This window comes from Pseudophryne corroboree, chromosome 3 (genome assembly GCF_028390025.1).
Source record: "Pseudophryne corroboree isolate aPseCor3 chromosome 3, aPseCor3.hap2, whole genome shotgun sequence".
NCBI classification, from domain to species: Eukaryota; Metazoa; Chordata; class Amphibia; order Anura; family Myobatrachidae; genus Pseudophryne; species Pseudophryne corroboree.
Genome location: NC_086446.1, coordinates 624,159,675 through 624,186,959, shown reverse-complemented (window position 1 = coordinate 624,186,959; position 27,285 = coordinate 624,159,675). Strand labels below are relative to the sequence as shown.

The 27,285-nt window shown below is 46.5% G+C and overlaps 1 protein-coding gene across 3 annotated transcripts in view; it reads left to right on the top strand.

The window, feature by feature from the left end:
• The window catches only part of KIF20B (kinesin family member 20B), a 502,673-nt gene that overhangs the window by 361,261 nt on the left and 114,127 nt on the right, over nucleotides 1-27,285 (top strand). For all 3 annotated transcript variants that reach the window (XM_063961679.1, XM_063961680.1, XM_063961678.1), the window contains exons 24-26: nucleotides 18,411-18,536; nucleotides 18,875-19,014; nucleotides 26,554-26,709. In XM_063961679.1, the coding sequence (XP_063817749.1) occupies nucleotides 18,411-18,536; nucleotides 18,875-19,014; nucleotides 26,554-26,709 (422 nt within the window). The remainder of the gene's footprint in view (nucleotides 1-18,410; nucleotides 18,537-18,874; nucleotides 19,015-26,553; nucleotides 26,710-27,285) is intronic.

Genomic DNA, 27,285 nt, shown 5'->3' with positions numbered 1-27,285 from the left:
AATAAGGGCGAGGTCCAGAGAACAGCTAGAGATGGGATTAGCACTGTCTCAAGAAGTGCTAAAACAGCACGGGTGGATTCTGAATATTCCAAAATCCCAGTTAATGCCGACAACTCGTCTGCTGTTCCTAGGGATGATTCTGGACACGGTTCAGAAAAAGGTTTTTCTCCCGGAGGAAAAAGCCAAGGAGTTATCCGAGCTTGTCAGGAACCTCCTAAAACCAGGAAAGGTGTCTGTACATCAATGCACAAGAGTCCTGGGAAAAATGGTGGCTTCTTACGAAGCAATTCCATTCGGCAGATTCCACGCAAGAATTTTCCAAAGGGATCTGTTGGACAAATGGTCAGGGTCGCATCTTCAGATGCACCTGCGGATAACCCTGTCTCCAAGGACAAGGGTGTCTCTTCTGTGGTGGTTGCAGAGTGCTCATCTATTGGAGGGCCGCAGATTCGGCATACAGGATTGGATCCTGGTGACCACGGACGCCAGCCTGAGAGGCTGGGGAGCAGTCACACAAGGAAGAAACTTCCAGGGAGTATGGACGAGCCTGGAAACGTCTCTTCACATAAACATTCTGGAACTAAGAGCAATATACAATGCTCTAAGCCAGGCAGAACCTCTGCTTCAGGGAAAACCGGTGTTGATCCAGTCGGACAACATCACGGCAGTCGCCCATGTGAACAGACAGGGCGGCACAAGAAGCAGGAGTGCAATGGCAGAAGCTGCAAGGATTCTTCGCTGGGCAGAGAATCATGTGATAGCACTGTCAGCAGTGTTCATCCCGGGAGTGGACAACTGGGAAGCAGACTTCCTCAGCAGACACGATCTTCACCCGGGAGAGTGGGGACTTCATCCAGAAGTCTTCCACATGCTGGTAACCCGTTGGGAAAGACCAATGGTGGACATGATGGCGTCTCGCCTCAACAAAAAACTGGACAGGTATTGCGCCAGGTCAAGAGATCCGCAGGCAATAGCTGTGGACGCGCTGGTAACGCCTTGGGTGTACCAGTCGGTGTATGTGTTTCCTCCTCTGCCTCTCATACCAAAAGTATTGAGAATTATACGGCAAAGAGGCGTAAGAACGATACTAGTGGTTCCGGATTGGCCAAGAAGGACTTGGTACCCGGAACTTCAAGAGATGGTCACGGAAGATCCGTGGCCTCTACCTCTAAGGAGGGACTTGCTTCAGCAGGGTCCCTGTCTGTTTCAAGACTTACCGCGGCTGCGTTTGACGGCATGGCGGTTGAACGCCGGATCCTAAAGGAAAAAGGCATGCCGGAAGAAGTCATTCCTACTTTGATTAAAGCAAGGAAGGAAGTAACCGTGCAACATTATCACCGAATTTGGCGAAAATATGTTGCGTGGTGCGAAGATCGGAGTGCTCCGACGGAGGAATTTCAACTGGGTCGATTCCTACATTTCCTGCAATCAGGATTGTCTATGGGTCTCAAATTGGGATCTATTAAGGTTCAAATTTCGGCCCTGTCGATTTTCTTTCAAAAAGAATTGGCTTCAGTCCCTGAAGTCCAGACCTTTGTTAAGGGAGTGCTGCATATACAGCCTCCTGTGGTGCCTCCAGTGGCACCGTGGGATCTCAATGTGGTTTTGGACTTCCTAAAATCTCATTGGTTTGAACCACTAAAAAAGGTGGATTTGAAATATCTCACATGGAAAGTGACCATGCTTCTAGCCCTGGCTTCTGCCAGGAGAGTGTCAGAATTGGCAGCTTTATCTTACAAAAGTCCATATCTGATTTTCCATTCGGACAGGGCAGAACTGCGGACTCGTCCGCATTTTCTCCCTAAGGTGGTGTCAGCATTTCATCTGAACCAGCCTATTGTAGTGCCTGCGGCTACAAGTGACTTGGAGGACTCCAAGTTACTGGACGTTGTCAGAGCATTAAAAATATATATTGCAAGGACAGCTGGAGTCAGAAAATCTGACTCGTTGTTTATATTGTATGCACCCAACAAGATGGGTGCTCCTGCGTCTAAGCAGACGATTGCTCGTTGGATCTGTAGCACAATCCAACTTGCACATTCTGTGGCAGGCCTGCCACAGCCTAAATCTGTAAAGGCCCACTCCACAAGGAAGGTGGGCTCATCTTGGGCGGCTGCCCGAGGGGTCTCGGCATTACAACTTTGCCGAGCAGCTACGTGGTCAGGGGAGAACACGTTTGTAAAATTTTACAAATTTGATACTCTGGCTAAGGAGGACCTGGAGTTCTCTCATTCGGTGCTGCAGAGTCATCCGCACTCTCCCGCCCGTTTGGGAGCTTTGGTATAATCCCCATGGTCCTTTCAGGAACCCCAGCATCCACTAGGACGATAGAGAAAATAAGATTTTACTTACCGATAAATCTATTTCTCGGAGTCCGTAGTGGATGCTGGGCGCCCATCCCAAGTGCGGATTATCTGCATAAATTGTACATAGTTATTGTTAACTAATTCGGGTTATTGTTGAAGGAAGCCATCTTTCAGGGGCTCCGCTGTTATCATACTGTTAACTGGGTTTAGATCACAAGTTGTACGGTGTGATTGGTGTGGCTGGTATGAGTCTTACCCGGGATTCAAAATCCTCCCTTATTGTGTACGCTCGTCCGGGCACAGTACCTAACTGGAGTCTGGAGGAGGGTCATAGGGGGAGGAGCCAGTGCACACCACCTGATCGGAAAAAGCTTTACTTTTTGTGCCCTGTCTCCTGCGGAGCCGCTATTCCCCATGGTCCTTTCAGGAACCCCAGCATCCACTACGGACTCCGAGAAATAGATTTATCGGTAAGTAAAATCTTATTTTTTGGTGTGTGCTGGCAAACTCTCCCTCTGTCTCCCCAAAGGGCTAGTGGGGTCCTGTCCTCTATCAGAGCATTCCCCGTGTGTGTGCTGTGTGTCGGTACTTGTGTGTCGACATGTATGAGGACGATGTTGGTGAGGAGGCGGAGCAATTGCCGGTAATGGTGATGTCACTCTCTAGGGAGTCGACACCGGAATGGATGGCTTATTTAAGGAATTACGTGATAATGTCAACACGCTGCAAGGTCGGTTGACGACATGAGACGGCCGGAAAACCAATTAGTACCTGTCCAGGCGTCTAAAACACCGTCAGGGGCGTTAAAACGTCCTTTTTACCTCAGTCGGTCGACACAGACACGGACACTGACTCCAGTGTCGACGGTGAAGAAACAAACGTATTTTCCTTTAGGGCCACACGTTACTTGTTAAGGGCAATGAAGGAGATGTTACATATTTCTGATACTACAAGTACCACAAAAAAGGGTATTATGTGGAGTGTGAAAAAACTACATGTGGTTTTTCCTGAATCAGAAAAATTAAATGAAGTGTGTGATGATGCGTGGGTTTCCCCCGATAGAAAATTATTGGCGGTATACCCTTTCCCGCCAGAAGTTATGGCGCGTTGGGAAACACACCTTAGGGTGGATAAGGTGCTCACACGCTTATAAAAACAAGTGGCGTTACCGTCTCCAGATACGGACGCCCTCAAGGAGCCAACTGATAGGAGGTTGGAAAATATCCTAAAAAGTATATACACACATACTGGTGTTATACTGCGACCAGCGATCGCCTCAGCCTGGATGGGCAGCGCTGGGGTGGTTTGGTCGGATTCCCTGACTGGAAATATTGATACCCTTGACAGGGACAGTATTTTATTGACTATAGAGCATTTAAAAGATGCATTTCTATATATGCGAAACTCTGGCATCAAGAGTAAGTGCGATGTCCATATCTGCCAGACGATGTTTATGGACACGACAGTGGTCAGGTGATGCAGTTTCCAAACGGCACATGGAAGTATTGCCGTATAAAGGGGAGGAGTTATTTGGGGTCGGTCCATCGGACCTGGTGGCCACGGCAACAGCTAGAAAATCCACCTTTTTTACCCCAAGTCACATCTCAGCAGAAAAAGACATAGTCTTTTCAGCCTCAGTCCTTTCGTCCCCATAATATCTGCCCAGGGATAGAGGTAAGGGAAGAAGACTGCAGCAGGCAGCCCATTCCCAGGAACAGAAGCCTTCCACCGCTTCTGCCAAGTCCTCAGCATGACGCTGGGGCCGTACAAACAGGTGCGGTGGGGGGGGTCGTCTCAAGAGTTTCAGCACGCAGTGGGCTCACTCGCAAGTGGACCGCTGGATCCTACAAGTAGTATCCCAGGGGTACAGATTGGAAATTCGAGACGTCTCCCCCTCGCAAGTTCCTGAAGTTTGCTTTACCAACGTCTACCTCCGACAGGGAGGCAGTATTGGAAACAATTCACAAGCTGTATTCCCAGCAGGTGATAATCAAAGTACCCCTCCTACAACAAGTAAAGGGGTATTATTCCACACTATATTGTGGTACTGAAGCCAGACGGCTCGGTGAGACCTATTCTAAATGGAGTCACTCAGAGCAGTGATAGCGAACCAGGAAGAAGGGGACTATATGGTGTCCCTGGACATCAAGGATGCTTACCTCCATAAAAAAAACGAAAAACCTAGGCGCTAATTTTAAGGAAAAAATTAGATATATATGTGTATATATACACATGCAAATATGCATATGTACATCCAAATTGGTCGTACCTCTGTATCTCCCGTTCGCTGCTGCAAACAAACTTCTGTACGTTTGTATATAAATATAAGAAAAAGAAAATACAGCTGCGCCCGGGATTAACAGAGCATATGGTAAACCATAATTGATCAATTAATTGCACATGCGAATACAGGTCACCGAGTGTCAAATCAATCAAGCCCAATCAATAATGCACATAAATGTTTTAATATAACAAAAATAAAATTATATTTAAAAATATACTGTGCACAGTATCTAATTAATATTGCTTTAAAAAAGCCAAAGGAGAAAACATATAAGACATAAATCATACAAGTGTATCCAATTGTGAACACAATACTGTGGCATAAATGTATCTCAGACCTGTCTCAATTGAGAAATGTGGTCATTGAGAAACACTGTTACGCAATTGATTTTTAAATAATGACTATGAAATCAGTTTGACGTCCACAATAATGTATGGTGATAAATAAATTCGGACAGATATCTCAGTTCATCAAGTCCATATGGTATATAACTAATGTTATGATATGTACTGTTCATAAAACGGAACTATAATATGAGATGCTTGTTCTCTAAAACAGGTACGTGTGGCGTCCCACCGTAATATTACCTGATAAGTAGTGAAAAATAGGAACCGATGTTCGGATTAAGCACACCTCATGTGGCTGCTGATTGATTGGTAATATTGAGACCGCTGGTCCTTGGTTGAATAACGGAAGGAAAGGTGCTGATAGTGACCGCCAGACTGCGCTGGCCTCGGTGATCACCTCGTGAAGCTCTCGCCGGAAAGTCCGTCCCGCAGATGGTGCAGACAGTGACCGCCAGACTGCGCTGGCCCGGAGGATCACCTCGCACCGCTCTCACCGGCAGACCCGTCCTGTGGCGAGGAGGAGCCGAGCTGGGATTAAACACCTCACGTCGACCCGTCGGGTCAGAAGGAAATGATGTGACCGATGTGCTGCAGCGGAGATCGGCTAGCTGTGTCTCATAGGCACCATTCAAAGCTTTAGTATCGGTTCAAACCTCTGGGTATCAGACCAGAGGAATTGCGTGTAGCAGGTATCCCAGGTGGGAACAATAGGGAGGAGTCCTAACGCGTTTCGTCACACCCACGTGACTTTCTCAAAGGTATGAGAAAGTCACGTGGGTGTGACGAAACGCGTTACTAAAGCTTTGAATGGTGCCTATGAGACAATTCAGCTTGCACATTCTGTGGCAGGACTGCCACAGCCAAAATATATAAATGCCCATTCCACAAGGAAGGTGGGCTCATCTTGGGCGACTGCCCGAGGGGTCTCGGCTTTACAACTTTGCCGAGCTGCTACTTGGTCAGGGGCACACCCTGGCTGAGGAGGACCTGGAGTTCTCTCACTCGGTGCTGCAGAGTCATCCGCACTCTCCCGCCCGTTTGGGAGCTTTGGTATAATCCCCATGGTCCTGACGGAGTCCCCAGCATCCACTTAGGACGTCAGAGAAAATAAGATTTTACTTACCGATAAATCTATTTCTCGTAGTCCGTAGTGGATGCTGGGCGCCCATCCCAAGTGCGGATTGTCTGCAATACTTGTACATAGTTGTTGTTACAAAAAAATCGGGTTGTTATTGTTGTGAGCCGTCTGTTCAGAGGCTCCTACGTTTGTCATACTGTTAACTGGGTTCAGATCACAAGTTATACGGTGTGATTGGTGTGGCTGGTATGAGTCTTACCCGGGATTCAATATCCTTCCTTATTGTGTACGCTCGTCCGGGCACAGTATCCTAACTGAGGCTTGGAGGAGGGTCATAGGGGGAGGAGCCAGTACACACCACCTGATCCTAAAGCTTTAGTTTTGTGCCCTGTCTCCTGCGGAGCCGCTAATCCCCATGGTCCTGACGGAGTCCCCAGCATCCACTACGGACTACGAGAAATAGATTTATCGGTAAGTAAAATCTTATTTTCTGACACTGCCAGACAATATCTGTCGTATATTACCATAGCCTCTCACTATATTCAGGAGGCGGCCTCTGATGCAGGTATAATGGCGGGCAAGGCGTCTACTACATCTATCCTGGCTCGCCGGATTTTGTGGTTAAGGTCCTGGAAAGTGGACCTGGACTCCAAAAAGGGAGACATACTATTTAGAGAGGATCTGAACAAGATCGTACCTGACTTGGCAACAACTAAGACTGCATTTCTCCCAAGTACTAATCCTTCTGCTCCAAAGGCTAAGAGTGCCACTTCCTTTCGACCTCCAGGGAAAGCAAAGGGTCAGGCGTAACCGAGACAGGCTCGTACTTCTAAAACCTCCAAGCCCAAGTCTAAGCAATCTTGTGCCGCCCGTCAGCCGGCTTCCAAACAGGACACGCCTGCGGCATGATGGGGCGGGCCTCCCCCTGGGGGACCCCAGGGTGGGAGGCCCACTTCTGCAGTTCGTCCAGGCCTGGTTAAAGACCACTTCAGACGCCTGGGTGCGGGAAGCTGCCTCTCTCACGGGTACGCAATCTCCTTCAAGAGACGTCCCCCTCACCAGTTCTGCTCGACTATTATCCCTTCGGATCTACTGAAAGCACAGACTTTACACTTGGTTGTACAATCTCTCCTAAATACTGGAGTAATTGTGCCGGTACCTCTGTCTCAAAGAGGCAGGGGCTACTATTTGACCCTGTTTCTAGTCCTGAAACCAAATGGGTCCTCCCGGCCTATACTCAACCTCAAATCTTTTAACAAATTTGTGAGGGTATCCAAATTCCGTATGGAAACTGTGCACTCTATTGTACTGGCCATGGAACCCAAGGACTATATGATATCCCTGGATATACAGGATGCTTACCTGCGCATTCCTTTTGTCATGTCACATCAGCAATATCTGCGGTTTGCTATTGGCAACATACATTATCAATTCCAGGCCTTGCCTGACTTGCTTCTCGGATCTTAACCAAGGTCATGGCAGTCATGACGGCTCTTCTCCGCCGTCAGGGTGTCAGGATCATGCCGTATCTGGACGACTTGCTGATACTGGTGAACTTTCCAGAGGTTCACCTCAGTCATCTGGAGCCGACGGTCCAATTCATACAAGCCCACGGGTGGCTCATCAACTGGAAGAAGTCCTCGCTGGTCCCTCCTCAGAGCATGGTGCACCATGGGGGCATTGTTGGATACATACAACCAGTGATTGTTCTTGTCTCCAGAGAAGGTCCTGAAACTTCAGGGCAGGAACAGATACTTCCTCTCTCGCCAGAGAGTGTCAGTACACTTGGTGATGCAAGTATTGGGCCTCAGTGTCGCTATTCGACATGGTAGAGTACGTTCAATTTCATTCCCGCCCTCTGCAGAGGTTAATCCTTTCCAAGTGGGACGGCCTGCCTCGCCGGGTCAGGTCTCAAATGATATCCTTGACTCCGGAGGTTCGTCTGTCACTGGGCTGGTGGCTACAGGACCAACAGTTGAGCAGGGGCCGTTCCTTCTGGATTTCCAACTGGGTCCTCCTGACAACGGACGCCAGTCTGCAGGGTTGGGGCGCGGTGTTGGAGCAACACTCTCTTCAGGGTCTGTAGACCAGGGAGGAATCTCTCCTCCCGATAAACATTCTGGAATTGCGGGCAGTGTTCAATGCGTTGACACTGGCCCTGCCTCTGATACAGAACAGGCCTGTTAATATTATCCTTTATTTGTATGGCGCCAGAAGGGTTCCACAGCGCCCAATTACAGCGTACAGATGCACATAATCAAAACAGGAAAACAGTGACTTACAGTTGAAGACAATATAGGACAAGTACAGGGTAACTGAGCATAACTACACCCGTAAACGACATAGAGATAAGTTCCAAGGTGGCCAAAAAACTGGGGATTTGGGCAGTTGGGGATTATTAAAGTAAGAAAAGGATAAGCACATGAGGGAAGAGGGCCCTACTCGTGAGAACTTACATTCTAAGGGGAGGGGTTGACAGACAGGGTTGACACAGATGTGGTACATATAGAGCGTGGAACAGAGGGTTAGGATGAGATTTGGCTGGGTTTGTTAAAGAAGTGTGTCTTAAGGGCCCGTTTGAAGTTTTGTAGTGAGGTGGAGAGTATGAGGGGGAGAGATAAAGAATTCCAGAGAAAGGGAGCAGCACGTGAAAAATCTTGAAGATAGGAGTGGGAGGAAGTAATCAGAAGACCGGAGAGTCGGCGTGCATTAGCAGAGCGAAGAGGACGGGTGGGAGAGTAAAGGGAGATAAGGTCAGAGATGTAAATGGGAGAGGAGTGGGGGTGAGTGTGTGAAGTGGGTGAGTGTGAGAAGTTTGAATTGGATTCTGAATGGGAAGGGAAGCTAGTGAAGGGCATGTAGGAGAGTGGAGGTGGACGTAGTGTGTTTGGTGAGGAAGATGAGCCGGGCAGCGGCACTGAGGATAGATTGGAGTGGAGAGAGGTAATTGTCAGGAAGGCCAGTTAGGAGGAGATTACAGTAGTCCAGTCTGGAAATAATCAGTGAGTGACATCCTGGGTGAGAAAAGGTCTGATCCTGGAAATGTTTTTAAGATGAAAATGACAGATTTGTGAGAGGCGCTGAATGTGTGGTTTGAAGGAGAGGGAGGAGTCAAGGATAACGCTAAGACAGCGTACTTGGGGGCTAGAGGAGATAGTCATGCCATCAATGGATAATGAGATTGTGGGAGGTGATGTGCTGGAGGATGGGAAGATGATCAGATCAGTCTTAGACGTGTTGAGTTTAAGAAAGCGCTGGGACATCCAGGAAGAGATAGCAGAAAGACAGTTGGAGGTTCGAGTGAGGAGAGCGGGGGAGAGATCAGGGGAGGAGAGGTAGATTTGAGTGTCATCAGCATAGAGAGGTGGTATTGGAAGTTAAAAGAACTGAGTTCACCTAAAGAGGATATATAGGCCCTCATTCCGAGTTGTTCGCTCGCAAGCTGCTTTTAGCAGCTTTACACACACTAAGCCGCCGCCTACTGGGAGTGAATCTTAGCTTCTTAAAATTGCGAACGAAAGATTCGCAATATAGCGAAAAGACATCTCTGTGCAGTTTCTGAGTAGCTCGAGACTTACTCGGCATCTGCGATCAGTTCAGTGCTTGTCGTACCTGGTTTGACGTCATAAACACACCCAGCGTTCGCCCAGACACTCCTCCGTTTCTCCAGCCACTCCCGCGTTTTTCCCAGAAACGGTAGCGTTTTTTCGCACACACCCATAAAACGGTCTGTTTCCGCCCAGAAACACCCACTTCCTGTCAATCACATTACGATCACCAGAACGAAGAAAAAAACGTGAGTAAAAAACCTAACTGCATAGCAAATTTACTTGGCGCAGTCGCACTGCGGACATTGCGCATGCGCACTAAGCGGAAAATCGCTGCGATGCAAAAAAATTTACCGAGCGAACAACTCGGAATGACCCCCATAGAGAGAGAAAAGGACAGGACCAAGAACAGAGCCTTGGGGGACACCAACAGTTAGTGGAAGTGGGGGGGGAGGTAGCATCATGAGAGGAGACCGAGAAGGAACGATCAGAGAGGTAGGAGGACAGCAGGGAGAGGGCAGTATCACGCAGACCAAGAGAGTAAAGGATTTGCAGAAGGAGAGGGTGGTCCACAGTGTCAAAAGCAGCAGAGAGGTCAAGAAGAATAAGCAGAGAGTAGTGGCCCTTAGATTTGGCTGCATGGAGGTCATTGCAGACTTTTGCGAGGGAAGTTTCAGTGGAGTGGAGAGAACGTAAACGAGACTGGAATGGGTCAAGCAGTGAGTGAGAGGAAAGAAAGGCAGTGAGGCCATTATAGACAATATGCTCAAGAAGTTTGGAAGCAAAATGGAGGAGAGAGATGGGTCGATAGTTGGAGAGAGTGTTTAGATCAAGGGTAGGTTTTAAGAATAGGGGAGACAAGAGCATGCTTGAAGGCAGAGGGGACAGTGCCCGATGAGAGGGATAGATTGAGAAGGTGGGCAAGATGGGAACAGGCAGAAGGAGAGAGGTAGCGGAGGTGGTGGGAAGGGATAGGGTCAAACGGGGAGGTTGTGGAGGTGGGGGGGGGGGACTGATGAGGGCCATGACTTCCTTGCCAGATACATGGGAGAAAGATGTCAGAGTTGGTAAGAGGGGAGGGGTTGGAAGGATTGGGTGGTGGCTGGTTGCTGGTCTGGTGGGATGTGATGTTCTGACGTATGGAGTCAAGCGCAGACAATGAGGAAGGGAGAGGAGGTGGTGGTGGACAAAGGAGGGAGTTAACAGTGGCAAAGAGGCGCCGGGGGTTGGAAAACTGGGTAGAGATGAGGATTTTGAAGTATGTTTGTTTAGCGAGGGAAAGGGTAGTACTGAAGGATGAGAGCATAAATTTGAAATGGAGGAAGTCTGCTTTAGAGCGTGATGTCCTCCACTGTCTCTCGGCAGTACGTGAGCATTTTTGAAGATATCTGGTGCATTTGGTGTGCCAGGGTTGAGGTGTTGATCTGCAAGGGTGAATAGTGGTTGGCGGAGCAACAGAGTCAAGGGCAGAAGTAAGAGATGCATTGTTTAGTGATGTGGCTTGTTCAGGGCATGTGTGAGAGAGAAGAGGAGAGAGAAGTGAGTGAAACAGCGAAGATAGGGATGAGGTGTCAATAGCCTCAATGTTACGCTTAGTGATGGTAGCCCCTAGGAGGGGTAGATGGGGAAGCAGAGATAGATAAGTTGAAAGAGAGCAGGTGGTGGTCAGAGAGGGGAAAAGGGGAATTGGAGGAGTTAGAAATATAACAGCGGTGAGTGAAAACCAGATCCAGTGAGCTCCCGTTCACATGGGAGGGTGAGGTGGTCCACTGGGAGAGACCAAGTGAAGAGGTGAGGTTAAGGAGTTTAGAGGCAGGTGATTTTATGGGGTTATCGACAGGGATGTTGAAATCACCTAGAATAATGGAGGGAATGTCAGAAGAGAGGAAGTGAGGTATCCAGGAAGCAAAGTTGTCGAGGAATTTGGAGGAAATGCCAGGTGACCGGTAAATGACAGCAACTCGACGATTAGTAGGTTGGTAGAGGCGTATTGCATGGACCTCAAATGTAGATCATGTAAGGGATGGTTCTGGAGGTATAAGTTGGTATTTGTAGCTTGAGGGTAATAGGATCACACCACCACCCCCATGGCGACCCCCGGGTCGGGTGTGTGTGAGAATGTGAGGCCCCCAGCAGAGAGAGCAGCAGGAGAAGTGGTGTAATAGGGAGTAATCCAGGTTTCTGTAATGGCCAGGAGGTGCAGGGAGTTGGAAATGAAAAGGTCATGAGTGGGGGCCAGTTTGTTGCAAACAGATCTGGCATTCCAGAGCGCACAGGACGGGGTAGGAGTTTGTGGGAGAGATGTGAATGAGATTATCAGGATTGCTGTAGCGTTGAGGTAAGATAAATGTGGAATGAAGGGATAAAGAGGGTGTAATGATGGTGTTGGGGCCTTGGCTAGGAAGGGAGACTGCAGGAGTGAGGCAGGGAGGAAGTGCAGTATGATAGTGGTGGAGGAGAGGTGAGGTGACAGGCAGGGGAGGGAGAGAGCAGGGTTCAGTGTTGGGGTAGAAAGGGTGTGAAGGGGCAGAAGTAAATTGCAATGGGGAAACAGAAGAAGAGGGGAAGGGAGGCAGAGGGGAGGAGAGAGTATGAGATGTAGGAGACTGGGAGAGAGGGATAGAGGTGGTACCAGGGGACAGAATAAAGGATTAGGAAGACGAGAATTAATGGGAAATGTTGCCAGCCTGGCCATAGTGTTGATGGAGTAAATAGTGGTAGTAAAATGAGAATAGGAGGAGTGGTGGCTGAATGAGAGAGCAGTGAAATTTGTAGAAATAAGTACGATTTGCAAGTATTTAAAATGTGGTTATTGTCTACAGGTTAACAGTAAGTCAAATCTTTTGCTGCTGTTAGATGGAAAATTAATCAGTGTTAGCAAACCGCAAGTCAGTGTTACTTCATTAACAATGCTTCTCAATGAAACATTTGTTTTCCAGGTATTTGCAGGGTCCGAGTCAAAGTTGCATTGCAGGTGTTTTTGCAGAAAGTGAATGTATAGTTTCCTGAGTAAGTGAGGATTGGAGAATATTAGGAGTGGACAAACAATTGTAGTTGCAGGCCAAGTATTGTTGGGTTGTGAAGGTTGTTTTTGTGCATTTGTTTGGTGTTTACTTTCAGTTTCCATCCAGGTAAAGTCCAATATAAGTCACAAACTGCACCCTTAGAAATTTTAACCCTTTGAAATATTTCAAGCCACGCTGATTCAGCTAGACTACACACTAATATCAAGACCAAAAAACATGTGTATGTAAGCATATTGATTGATTGGACCCTCCCCTAGCCCATCACCCAATTGAAGCAATAAAACTTACACAAATGGTGTGTGGGGATGAAACCATCACACATTCCCCAAATAATTAATAATCAAACTTGTTTCACTCTGCTTATAATAATTAATACACTAGTCATACCTATAGCTAAGCATTCATGGTATTCATATATGATAATTAGCAGATGCAGTACAGCTTGCTGGTAATTGTTGTCCCATTAGTCTTACCTGCAGGTATGAGAACAATGAGATATGAGGTTACTTCATAGTCCTTGCATATTGATCATGACGTTATCCAGTACAAGTCACAAACTGCACCCTTAGAAATTTTCACCCTTTGAAATCTTTCAATCCACGCTGATTCAGCTAGACTACACACTAATGTTCAAGTACAATCAAACAACGCCACCACAGTGGCGTACATAAATCATCAAGGCGGCACTCGAAGCATGGCAATGATGGAAGTGTCAAAAATCCTCCAATGGGCGGAACGCCACCTGCCAGCAATATCGGCAGTGTTTATTCCGGGAGTTCTCAACTGGGAAGTGCACTTTCTCAGTCGTCAGGACGTGCACGCTGGAGAGTGGAGCCTTCATCCAGAAGTCTTTCAACTCCTAGTGGACAAGTGGGGCCTACCAGATGTAGACCTTATGGCATCTCGACACAATCACAAGGTTCCGGTCTTCGGAGCAAGGACAAGGGATCCTTCTCCCGATAAACATTCTGGAGTTGCTGGCAGTGTTCAATGCCAGCCATATCGGCAGTTTTCATTCCGGGGGTCCTCAACTGGGAAGCGGACTTCCTCAGTCGTCAGGACGTACACGCTATAGAGTGGAGTCTTCATCCGGAGGTCTTTCAACTCCTAGTGGACAAGTGGGGCCTACCAGATGTAGACCTGATGGTGTCTCGACACAATCACACAAGGTTCCGGTCTTCGGAGCAAGAACAAGGGATCCTCAAGCAGCGTTCGTGGACGCACTGGCAATTCCGTGGAACTTTCAGCTGCCTATACGTGTTCCCTCCAGTGTCACTCCTGCCCAGGGTAATATGGAAGTTCAAGCAAGAAGGAGGAATACTACCGTAATTCTAGTCGATCCAGCGTGGCCCAGACGGCATTGGTTCTCAGAACTGCAGGGTCTCTCGATAGAGCATCTTCTTCTACTTCCTCAACGCCTAGACCTCCTCGTTCAGGTCCCTTGTGTCTGCCCGGACCTGGCCAGACTGGCTTTGACGGCTTGGCTTTTGAAGCATCACTCCTGAGAGCCAAAGGTTTTTCTGAGGCGTTCAATCAAACTATGTTGAATGCCCGTAAACCGTCTTCGGCTCAGATTTATTACAGGGTCTGGAATTCTTACTTCACCTGGTGTGCCAGTAAGAACTATGACTTCCAGACTTTTGGTTTTTCTACAACACAGCCTAGATTTGGGCCTTCGTGTAACCTCTCAAGGTTCATATTTCTGACTTGTCGGTATGGTTTCAGAGGAAAATTTCGTCTCTTCCTAACGTTCATACTTTCACTCTGGGTTTTTTACGTATTCAGCGTCCCTTTGTTCTCACTGTGGCTCCATGGGATCTGTCTGTAGTTCTGAGTGCCCTTCACGAGTCTCCGTTTGAACCTCTTGAGTTTGTGAACCTTAAATGCCTTTCACTTAAGGTTGTTTTTCTGTTGGCTATTAGCTCCGACAGGAGGGTGTAGGACTTAGCGCCTTGTCCTGTCGTCCATCCTTTCTGATTTTTCACTGTGACTGGCAGTTCTTAGGACTCGCCCAAGTTATTTGCCTGGGGTGGTATCATCTTTTCATCTTAATCAGGAGATTGGGGTTCCGGCCTTTGTCTCTTCTGGTTTATCTTCCAAAGAGCGATCTTAGGATGTGGTACGGGATTTCGGTATATATGTGGAAAGGACTGCCTCTATATCAGGAATTCAGATTCCCTTTTTGTACTTTTTGGTTTTCTCAAACGTGGCTGGTCTGCGAATAAGCAAACATTGGCCAGATGGATTAGAATGGTGATTGCACAAGCTTATGCGCAGTCTGGACTCCCAGCTCCTGCTGCTATCAAGGCTCGTTCTACTCTGTTTGTTGGACCCTCTTGGGCGGCCCGCCGTGGTGCGTCCGCTGAACAATTGTGCAAGGCGGCTACATGGTCCTCAGTCAACACGTTCATCAGGTTCTATGCCTTTGATACTTCCGCCTTCCAGGATGCTTTCTTTGGACGCCAGGTTCTTGTGCCCGCTACAGTGCGTCCCCTCCCATGAGGAACTGCTTTAGGACATCCCCGATATTATTCCCTGTGGTACCCCAGTGTACCCCGCTGCAGAAAAGGAGATTTATGGTAATAAATCTTTCTGCGAGGTACACTGGATTCCACAGGGCGCCCGCCCTGATGCACTTAGCTTCTTTGGGTTGGTATGGCATTAGCCACTGGTACTTCTCCTGTCGTGAGAATGTGGTTCTATGTGGCTAATTACTATCGTCTCTCTTACTTGCTACTGCATTGGACTGGTTAACAAAACTGAGCTCCAGTGCCTGGAGGCGAGGATATGGAGGAGGCGGTGCAGTGCATCCTGGGAACAGTCAACGCTTTAGCCTGTTGGTGCCTCGGATCAAGATCCAACTCTACACCCCGATGTTATTCCCTGTGGAATCCAGTGTACCTCGCAGAAAGAGATTTAACAATGGTAAGTCTTACCATAAATCTCCTTTTTTGTCTAATAATCCCAATATTGGATTACATGCTGTTTTTGTTTTTATGATTATTCATGACATTTGACGAAATATTAAAAATATATAAAAAATCATATGTGCTTGTGTCTTTGTGTGGATTATCACAAGCAATCCGATAAACTGTTATAACCTTTTTGTGTTATGGGTTCACTTGTAGTCTATTTAGCACACAGTGGAGGCGCCCTTGTTGTAGCCACACTCATCCATCCTGTGGCTCAGCCGTACGTCCACCCGCGGCGTGGGTGCATCTTAATGTGGCGCCCATGTACTAAGGGTGCGCTTACTTTGACGCATGCACACGTTTTAGTCACGGGCACACTTCGTGCCCCTGGATTGCCGCAAATACGGCAAGCTGGATTTGTCCACATGTCTTCCTGGTTTGAAAAGGATGTAGTTTCCAGCTGACTTTTCGCGGACTAAAACCACAATCCTTCACACACTGCCTACTTTGTTTAAAGGTTATTGCTTGATAAATGATATGTCTATAGCTGCCTTTCATGATACACCATTTAAATGAAAGGAAAAGAATTCACGCAAATTATTGCAAATTGAGAAGAGAATTGTTATGCAAATAAAGTATGTTCTCAAGCATGAATTCTTCAAAGCGTCTATTTAATGACTGGAAATTGTCCAATATAATTCACTCCATATATTTGTAATTTAAAAATGTTTAAAGATTGAAGAAATATTCTCTTTTTTTTTTTCCAATTGCAATTTGAATTATTCTAGGTGACTACATTTGAAGGCAAATGGTATTATTACCCTATGTTAAATGGCATTGCATTAACAATCAATATCTGCGTACAGTTCATTGACTGGAAATCAGAATGCTTAATATTCATGAAGACGAGCAGAATTAAGTGTTTAAATGTTTAAATACGGCCACATTTATTTCCAGGAATGGAACTGGAAATGAATCACCTGTTTAATGCATTTTCTGCTCAATAAGCGAGTATATTCACAGTTATAAACTGGAGTCTACTTGTGATTTTTACAAGAAGGTTTTTACATTCATTTATGTATTCACCTTTCTGTTACAATCAAATGTAGTGTCTACAGTGTGAATATATTTTGTAATACATTAAAAAATAAATTCCCTTTGATAGATGAGGGTGTTAGGTTTGCAAAGTAAGTATTCATAAGAAATTTTGCTGGGTACGCATTTAGCTGATGGATTGGACATGCTGCTAATCCACCAATGGATTTATCAATTAGTGAAGTGTATGCCAAGCTATGTTGTGTGTGTGTGTACACACATGCCAATCTGCCGCTCCCATGTGTCTGGCAGCAGAGTCTTTTGAATATGCCCGCTCACTTGTGACGTCCTATTCATGCCTGCTGCGGCCGATCTATTGTATGGTCCGGCCATACACCCAGCCAGATGTACTGATATATATGGATGATATATCAGCATCAGCTGGGCTACAGGACAGACATGATATGTCTGCGAACGATGGTGACCACAGACAGATCAGGTGTACAAACCCACCTATCCGATAACAATATATCGTTCATCGAACCTAGAATATATCGGGATGTTCGTAGCCAGCCTTAGATGCGACATATCTCTGTTCCATATTTAATAACGTGATCATGGAATTCCATGTTGGTTGACAAACTAAATTCAAATTATTTCTAATGAAAGTTGGACTCATTAGTAAAATTTGACTAAAAATGTTCACAAATATGTTTTGGGTACAGTTATAATCACATGGGAAGCATTTGTGTCACTCCACGCTTTCCTGGAGAGCCAGAAGTCATTGTTTAGGTAATTTATGCCAGTAAACTGACGCTAATTATGTTAGAAAGATGGAGATGAGTATGAGAGGGTAAAGCCTGCATTTCTATTAGATTTAATACTGCTAATGACCATAATATCTACAGTTTTTACCTTGCATTTGACTTTAATGGATTTTTTAATTAGAAAAGGAATAAAAACCTGGGAATGTATTCCGTTGATACTTGCATCGGCAATCTCTCTGTTTTTTTGCATTAGCTGATTTAATGCATTGGAAATGTGACAGCTGAAGCAAACAGTAGACACAGCAGCCTTGGCTTGTGTTTTGTGCACTGGGATTAATCAGCTGTTCCGTGGTAGTGTCTCGCTAGCTAGCAAGTGAGAGAGTGCGCACTTGTTTTCCTGCGGCAGGGAAAACGGAATGGAAATGAGAATATTATCTGGAAGATGTTAAGCAGATAATTTTCCTTCAAACCACTTTTACATACAACTTTATTTTTTTGCATCATTTCAACTGGCTTCTCCAGAGTACTAGCACAACTCGTGCTGCAATCTCTCCCATAATTCCTAGTTTTCTCACTGCTCAGAGGAATTGTATAAAACGGTCTGGTGTATGCATGACACTGTTATCGGCACAATAAAGTTAGTTACGTAAAAAAACAACTTTGTTTTCTTCTACCTTATATTAGTCACCAATAATATTTCACATAGTTTGCACCCATATTACACCTGGCTATTACTGTCTGTGTGTTTTTTATTATATAAAACTGAGTGTGTGTCTGAAAAAGCATAGTAACCGTTATTTATATGTGACCACTATTGGTATTAACCGAATTGGCAGCATTATTTGAAACGTGGGGGCTCATTCTCTCTCCCCCACGCATGATTTCTGGACATAAACCTCCACATCTCAAACATGTCAGCTTGCTAATGTAAGCCCCTAAAATATAAGTGCTGCGGCAGGAGTGACGCACTGCTATCTTATTAAAACCCTGCTTTACCTACATCACTGGATTTTAGATAGATGCTATTGCTTGTTACTTGGTGCAGTGCAACAGTTAATAAACACTATTGAGAAAATACATGAAACGTGCTGCTCCTGTGTGTCTTAGATGTGAAGACTAAGGAAAAGATAATTGAGGACATGAAGATGACTCTTATTGAGCAGGAGCAGACTCAGGAAGAACAAGAGCGAGCACTTGAAGCTAAAGTAGAAGAAGCCGCAGCATTATCTGAAAGTAAGTGTGTTGTCTGGGAAAAGGGTAATTTGTGTTCAGAAGTGAGGTTTTGCATTGACTATATGTCAGGCAACACCGCTGTATATATTGTGTGTGCTCGCTATAAAAGTGAAGCTTTGTTTGTCTTTCTAATGTCTTATCTTAAAGTAAGCCAGTCCTCACATCGCATTGGATGCAGCAATGTGTAGGCCTCATGCCTCAGTGATGTCACTAGCTTCTAGCATACAGTGTCATTTATATCCTTCCCACCACAGTGCGTACACGCTGGCTATGTGCTAATACATGCTATGTTTGGCTGCTGTATTTATTTCACGTGTCACTTATTGTTTTCCCTACAGAATTGGAAATGTGGAAGCAAAGGTATAGAGAGCTTGACAATGTCTCTGGCAAGGAAACTCTGACCAAGCTGAGCTGCGGAATTAATGAGAATACAGAGGCTGGCAATGCAGAAATGACCAAGCTACAGAACCGACTAAATGTAGGTGTATAAATATAAATGACAGTCAACCTTGCTGCAATGTCCTCAGACATTTTCATTATTATAAGAGGGTCTTGTTTCTGGTGACATGAGCAGTCGGATACTTTCATCTATCAAAATATGCAGTGCTACTATGCCTTTCTGCCTAGGCCAGAGGATATTATTATTATTATTACTACTGTGGATTTGTAAGGCTCCACCACAGTGGTCCACTGCCCCAGACAGTGGGGAGAACATTGCAAAAAGGAGATTTATGGTAAGAACTTACCTTTGTTAAATCTCTTTCTGCTAGGTACACTGGATTCCACAGGGAATTACATCAGGGTGTAGAGTTGGATCTTGATCCGAGGCACCAACAGGTTAAAAGCTTTGACTGTTCCCAGGATGCATAGCGCCGCCTCTTCTATATCCCCGCCTCCAGGCACTGGAGCTTAGTTTTGTTAACCAGTCCAATGCAATAGCAGGTAAAAGACGACAACAGTTAGTAGCCACGTACAACTACATTCTCACGACAGGAGAAGGTACCAGCGGCTAATGCCATACAAACCCAAAGAAGCTAAGTGCGTCAGGGTGGGTGCCCTGTGGAATCCAGTGTACCTCGCAGAAAGAGATTTAACAAAGGTAAGTTCTTGCCATAAATCTCCTTTTCTGCAACGGGGTACACTGTGATTCCACAGGGAATTACATTGGGGATGTCCTAAAGCAGTTCCTCATGGGAGGGGACGCACTGTAGCGGGCACAAGAACCCGGCGTCCAATGGAGGCATCCTGGGAGGCGGAAGTATCGAAGGCATAGAACCTGATGAACATGTTCCCTGAGGACAACATAGCCGTCTTGCACAATTTTTCAGCAGACGCACCACGGCGGGCCGCCCAAGAATGTCCAACAGACTGAGTAGAATGGGCTTTGATGGTAGTAGGAGCTGGAAGACCAGCCTGTACATAAGCATGTGCAATCACCATTCTAATCCATCTGGCCAAGGTCTGCTTATTAGCAGGCCAGCCACGTTTGTGAAAACCAAAAAGAACAAAGAGAGAATCAGATCTCCTAAGCGAAGCTGTCTCTTCACATAAATACGGAGAGCCCTAACCACATCCAAAGACCTTTCTTTGGAGGATAAACCAGGAGAGGTAAAGGCCGAAACCACAATCTCTTGGTTAAGGTGGAAAGATGACACAACCTTACGTAGATAACCAGGGCGAGTTCTAAGAACCGCCCGGTCACGGTGAAAAATCAGAAAAGGTGACCGACAGGACAAGGCACCCAAGTCTGAAACCTGTCTAGCAAAGGCAATAGCTAGCAGAAACAAGACCTTAAGAGTAAGCCACTTTAGGTCCACAGACTCAAGAGGTTCAAACGGAGACTCTTGTAAGGCATCCAGAACAACCGACAAATCCCAAGGAGCCACAGGAGGAACATAGGGAGGTTGAATCCGTAAAACACCCTGAGTGAATGTATGGGTCGCAGTTTTTCTCTGAAACCATATTGACAAGGCAGAAATATGAACCTAGAGGGAGGCTAGACGAAGGCCTAAGTCCAAGCCCTGTTGCAGGAAAGCCAAAAGTTTGGTGGTACTGAACTTGTATGCATCATATTTCTTAGCCGCACACCAGGTGAAGTAAGAATTCTAGACCCTATGATAAATCCGAGCAGAAGCCGGTGTAGGGCCTTCAACATAGTTTGAATGACCGCCTCAGAAAATCCTTTGGTCCTCAGAACGGAATCTTCAAGAGCCACGCCGTCAAAGCCAGTCGGGCCAGATCCTGGTAGACACAAGGGCCCTGAACGAGGAGGTCTGGGCGTTGCGGAAGTAGAAGAGGACGCTCTATCGAGAGACCCTGTGGGTCTGAGAACCAATACCGTCTGGGCCACGCTGGAGCGATTAGAAGTAGGATTCCTCCTTCTTGCTTGAACTTCCGTATTACCCTGGGCAGAAGTGACACGTACGGCAGCTGAAAGTTCCATGGAATTGCCAGTGCGTCCACAAACGCTGCTTGAGTATCCATTGTTCTTGCTCCGAAGACCGGAACCTTGTGATTGTGTCGAGACACCATCAGGTCTACATCTGGTAGGCCCCACTTGTCCACTAGGAGTTGAAAGACCTCCGGATGAAGAATCCACTCTCCAGCATGTACGTCCTGATTACTGAGGAAGTCCGCTTCCCAGTTGAGGACCCCCGGAGTGAACACTGCTGATTTGGCTGGCAGATGGCGTTCCGTCCAAAGAAGAATCTTTGACAATTCCATTATTGCCATGCGGCTTCGAGTGCCGCCTTCATGATTTATGTACGCCACCGTCCTTTTCTGTACCAGTGGCAGGGCCAGTTTCAAATCATTGAACACTGCCCGCAACTCCAGAATTTTTATCGGGAGGAGAGATTCCTCCCCGGTCCACTGACACGGAAGAGAGTGTTGCTCCAAAACCGCGCCTCAACCCCGCAGACTGGCGTCCTTCGTTAGGAACCCAGTTGGAGATCCAGAAGGGACAACCCCTGCTCAATTGCTGGTCCTGTAGCCACCAGGTCAGTGACGGGCAAACCTCCGGAGTCAAGGTGATCATGTGAGTCCTGATCCGGTGGGGCAGGCTGTCCTATTTGGAAAGGATTAACCTCTGCAGAGGGCGGGAATGAAATTGAGCGTACTCCACCATGTCAAAAGCCAACACCATGAGGCCTAGTACTTGCATCGCCTAGTTTATCGACACACGTGGGCAAGATAGGAAGCATCTTCTCTTGTCCTGAAGTTTCAGGACTTTCTCCGGAGACCAGAAAAACCGTTGGTTGTGGTGTCCAATAATGTCCCCAGGTGCACCATGCTCCGAGCAGGGACCAATGAGGATTTCTTCCAGTTGATGAGCCACCCGTGTACTTGCAGGAATTGGACCGTCTGTTCCAGATGACGAAGGAGAACCTCCCGGCTAGTTCGCCAGGATCAATAAATCGTCCAGATATGGCAGGATCCTGATAAACTGACGGCGGAGCAGAGCCGTCATGACCGCCATGACCTTGGTGGAGATTCTTGGAGCCGTGGTCAGACCAAAACTGTAAGGCCTGGAATTGAAAATGTAGGTTGCCAATAGCAAACCGCAGGTATTGCTGATGCGACATGGCAATGGGTATATGCAGGTAAGCATCCTGTATGCCCAGGTATACCGTATAGTCCTTGGGCTCCATGGACAGAACAATAGAGCGAAGAGTTTCCATACGGAATTTAGACTCCTTCACAAATTTTGTTTAAAGACTTAAGGTTGAGAATGGGCCGGGAGGACCCATTCAGTTTCGGAACTAGGAACAGCGTTGAATAGTACCCCCTGCCTCTCTGAGCTAGATGCACTGGCACTATCACTCCTGTGTCCAGGAGGGATTGTACCACCAAATGGAGAGTTTTTGTTTTTACCGGATCCAAAGGGATGTTTGTTGAGCAAAACTGGCGAGGGGGATGTTTCTTGAAAGAGATGGCGTATCCGTGAGTGACGACTTCCTTTACCCAGGCGTCTGAAGTGGTCTGTAACCATACCTGAGCAAACCGTAGAAGTCGGCCTCCCACCCTGGGGTCCCCCAGGGGAAGGCCCGCCCCATCATGCAGCAGGCTTGTCTGTTTTGGAAGCAGGCTGACGGGCAGCCCAGGAATGTTTAGGTTTGGGCTTAGTGAATTTGGAAGTGCGAGCCTATTTCGGGTACACCTGACCCTTTGCTTTACTTGGAGGTCGAAAGGAAGTACTTTTAGCCTTCGGAGCCGAAGGATTAGTACTAGGCAGACGGGCAGTCTTAGCGGATGCTTAATCAGCAACAATCTTGTTGAGATCTTCCCCAAAAAGGATGTTTCCCTTAAAGGGGATCACCTCCAAGGTCTTTTTAGAGTCCAGATCTACAGACCAGGACCACAACCAGAGAATCCGGCGAGCCAGATGGACGTAGTAGACGCTTTGGCCGCCAGGACACCGGCATCAGACGCCGCCTCCTGAATATAATGAGAGGCTGTAATAATATATGAAAGACACTGTCTATCATTATCAGGAAAATCAGAAGGTAGCTCCGCTTCAACGTCCTGAACCCAAGCTTCAATACCTTTTGCAGCCCAAGAGGCCGCTGCACAGCTCCTGCAAGAGTGTAAATAGACTTCAAGCAACCCTCCATATGCTTATCCGTTGGTTCCTTCAGAGAGGTGACAGGCAGAGCAGATGACACCACCAGACGTGCGACCTGTGAGTCCACCGGCGGGTGTGTTTCCCAATTTTTACTTAACTCCACAGCAAGGGGAAAACGAGCTAGCATCTTCTTAGACAGGAAGAATTTCTTTCCTGGATATTCCCAGGATTCCTGACGTATATGTCAACTAAGTGGTCAGAATGGGGTAAAACTAATTTAGTAACCTTCTGACGCTTGAACTTTATCGGGTTTCTTAGAGGTATTTGGAGGTTCTGCGTCGTCATCAATTTGAAGAATCAGCCTGATAGACTCCAAGAGGTCAGGAACATCCACCTGTGTAATAGATTCCCCATCAGAAGCATCTGCATCAGTGTCTGAGGGGTCAGTATATACGCCATCTTTATCGAATGAAGTATCCGAAACGTGTGTATTGTGAGGAAGTATTGGCCCGCTTAGATGACCCCTTGGTCCTAGGAGGGCGAGGGTTAGGTTTTTGTTTAGCCAAAGACTGATTTAATTGCTATAACTGGGTGGGCAGATTACCTTCCCGTGGCGGATTAACTACAGGGACAATATGTGGCTGTAATGGCACAGGAGGTCCCACAGGGGGCGCAAGTCTAGTGACTAGCGTAGTCGGTAAATTAGAAAAAGCAGCCCAAGGTGGGTCTTGGTGTGCCTCCGGTGCTGCAGACTGACTGAGGGGTATAGAGCCCCCAGTACCTGAACCCTCAGCTGCAATGTTTTCCTCCGAGAAATCTGTGGCGTCAGCACTGCATGACGCAGGATCAGCCATGGATCTACCGCCCTGTTTAGCAGACATTATTTGGAAGCGTAACCTTAGGGCGTAATAGAACAATATAACCAGACAAAGTACCTGACAAAAAACCCCTGTATAGTGTGACTGCAAAGCAGGGCACAAACAGAGAATTTAAGAGGTATATGGTGACTGAAACACAGAGAAAAATACCAAAGTAGTATATTCTGTGTAACACTATATATTATATGAGAACCCTGATGCACTTAGCCCCTTTCAGGGTACAGAATATAGGGATAGCAATATGTATGAGATACACGGAATAGAGACCACACAGCAGCTATTGGCACACACAGTCACATGTACAATGCAGAAATTATTACAAACAATAAAACTGCACTGGACAAGAAATACTAAGTAACTGCACTACTATGTAAAGCTATGTATGTATACAGATATAACAATGCACAGTAAATACTGGATGTATATCACAGGATACTTGTACTAAATATCCCATTAGCTGTGCAATTGTTCTTAACGAACACTGTCTAAACGACATGTAGAATACCTAAGTGTCCTGTAAATGAACAGCGCTGACGAGGCAGGCGGCTTTACAGAGGAGACATTGCCCAGCAGTCCCAGAATCAGCACAGCTGTGTTGTAATGGCGCCCAAACGCTGACAGGGAGTGAGGGTGAAGAGAGATGCAGCTCCAGGGCGGGAACATATTTGCAATAAATGGCGGCTGGGGGAGGGGCTACAGGTCAGTGCCCTTTCCCCTCTTCTGGACTTCACCACTGGGTACGGCGGGGCCTATAGAAAACGGATTTTGAGAAATCCTACCTGTGCCCCTTGCCCTGGTGGTCTAGTGGGGTCCCTGTATGGCCAGTGTCCACGCCAGCGCGCGCCGTCCGTCTCCGGAGACCGCGCCGGATCGCGATTTCAGCAGGTACCGCCAGGGGTGCCCTCTTACCTCCTCCCGAAGATGCGACCACGCGATCCAGGAGTGAAGTGGCGGTGAGTGTGCCTGATGAGACCGGAGCCCTCCGCTGTAAGTACAGGGCAACCAGGGCGCGGGAGTATACAGCGCCGTTGGGGGAGGTGAGGGAGCCCCAGCACGATATGTCAGACTGACATATAGCACCAAGTGCCTGTGCTGCGGCCCTGTGAACAGTCAAAGCTTTTAGCCTGTTGGTGCCTCGGGTCAAGATCCAACTTAACACCCCAATGTAATTCCCTAGGGAATCACAGTGTATCCCGCTGCAGGAAAGAACTTACACCGTATGTGACGTATGGCTAAATGTAATAGCCAACGAGTTGCTGGAGGTGCGGTACTTTAGGGGTTATTCAGAGTTGTTAGCAATTGGGCAAAACCAAGCTGCAATGCAGGGGTGGGTAGATGTAACAAGTGCAGAGAGAGTTAGATCTGGGTGTGTTGTGTTCCAACTGAAATCTAAATTACAGTGTAAAAATAAAGCAGCCAGTATTTACCTTGCACAGAAATAATTTATCCCACCCAAATCTAAATATCTCGGCACGTTACATCTGCCTCACCTACAGTGCAACATGGTTTTGCCCAATTGCTAACTTTTTTGATTTGCTAATAACGCTGAATTATCCCCTTTGTGCGAGTTTGCCCATTTTTTTTAAAGCAGTAGTCATTTACAAGGCGAAATCAACCTGGTTGCTGCTTTACAAAACTGTCAGACTCGCACAAAGTCTCACACTTCCAGCAACATGGAGGCCATTACATTTAGCCCATAGAGAAAGAGGTTTATCAAACCTTCTAAAGAAGAGAAAGTGGCGGTGTTTACCACAACAACCAATCATGTGTTGGCATTCATTTTATACAATATACCAAATGATACATCTAATCTGACTGGTTGCTTGTCCTTTTTGAAAGGATTCATCAATCTTCCCCATAATGTATAAATACTGTAAATAACATGACTTAGGTCAGTATTCAGCCTAACTCTTAAGCTGTCTCCTGGGAAGCCTCTTCTGTACATCTCAGCCCCACTCATAAAAGGCATCAGGGATGGAAGCCATCTGGGAGAGATCGCAGATCTATATGTGGCTGATGTTGAGTCTATCAATTTGCACACATCAGACCGGTTATTGTATGATCTGTTCCAGGTGAATAGAAAATCATTTACCTTTCTTTTAATCGTAATAAAAAATAGAAATTTGCAATTCTTTTAATAATTCAATTTTGAGCATCTATATTTGTACTAAATTTCCACTTGACCAATCACAGTGACTGTGCTGGTGAAATAAGTCACTTCCATTGTTGTGGAATATTTGTATTATGGACAGAGTATGTGTCTTATTCTGGTATATGTGAAGCGTCTTTTCTTGTTGCAACATAGTGTGTTTGTATCTTCTAGCAGCTATCCGTACTAACGACTGGATAAAACTTGCTAATTGTCATGTTGACTAATCATGTCACAGTTGTAACACTTCCTGACTTTGGTATACTTTTGACCTAAATTTTGCTTAAGGTGCATAAACACGATGAGATATTTGCTATCTCCGATTTTGACTTTGCGATTACCCCTGAATGCCCCGGTGCTCTAAACATCTATTCTTTCTGAATGTGTGTTTTTGTGTATATGATTATTTACTTTATTGCTATGTAGGAGTTTGAAGAAAAATACAGCAATGATAGAAAGAACTGGTTAGAGGAGAAAAAGTCCCTTATTGCACAAGCTAAAGAATCGGAGAGTCAGCGGAACAGAGAGATGCGAAAGTTTGCAGAGGACCGAGAGCGCTATTCCAGACAACAGGCAGAGATGGTAAATGATTCATGTTTGGGATTGTAACCTGTGGCTCTTTTTTTAGTTTGTCCTCGATCATGGGAATGCAGAGCTAAAAATTTACTAGTTAACCAAAATATTTATTTTTCCGTATTCTCAGGACTTCATTTGTCAAACAGAAGTCAAACTTGAGCATTTTGGTACTGTATAAGCCTGACCTTAGTATATATTTACCTGTCTACATTATACGTCTGATAGCATCAGTTAGCATGTTAGCTCCTACCACTCGCATAATAATGTGAATTTCATATTGGGCAAAGGCATAGCAAACAATGGGTACCGAGTCACACTAGGTCGGGATGAAATGGCGTCTGAGATTGCCAGAGGTGCAGGATGCTGACCGATCTCTGCAATTTTTTTTTCTCTGACATCCTAGTGGATGCTGGGAACTCCGTAAGGACCATGGGGGAATAGCGGGCTCCGAAGGAGGCTGGGCACTCTAGAAAGATTTATGACTACCTGGTGTGCACTGGCTCCTCCCACTATGACCCTCCTCCAAGCCTCAGTTAGATTTTGTGCCCGGCCGAGGTTGGATGCACACTAGGGGCTCTCCTG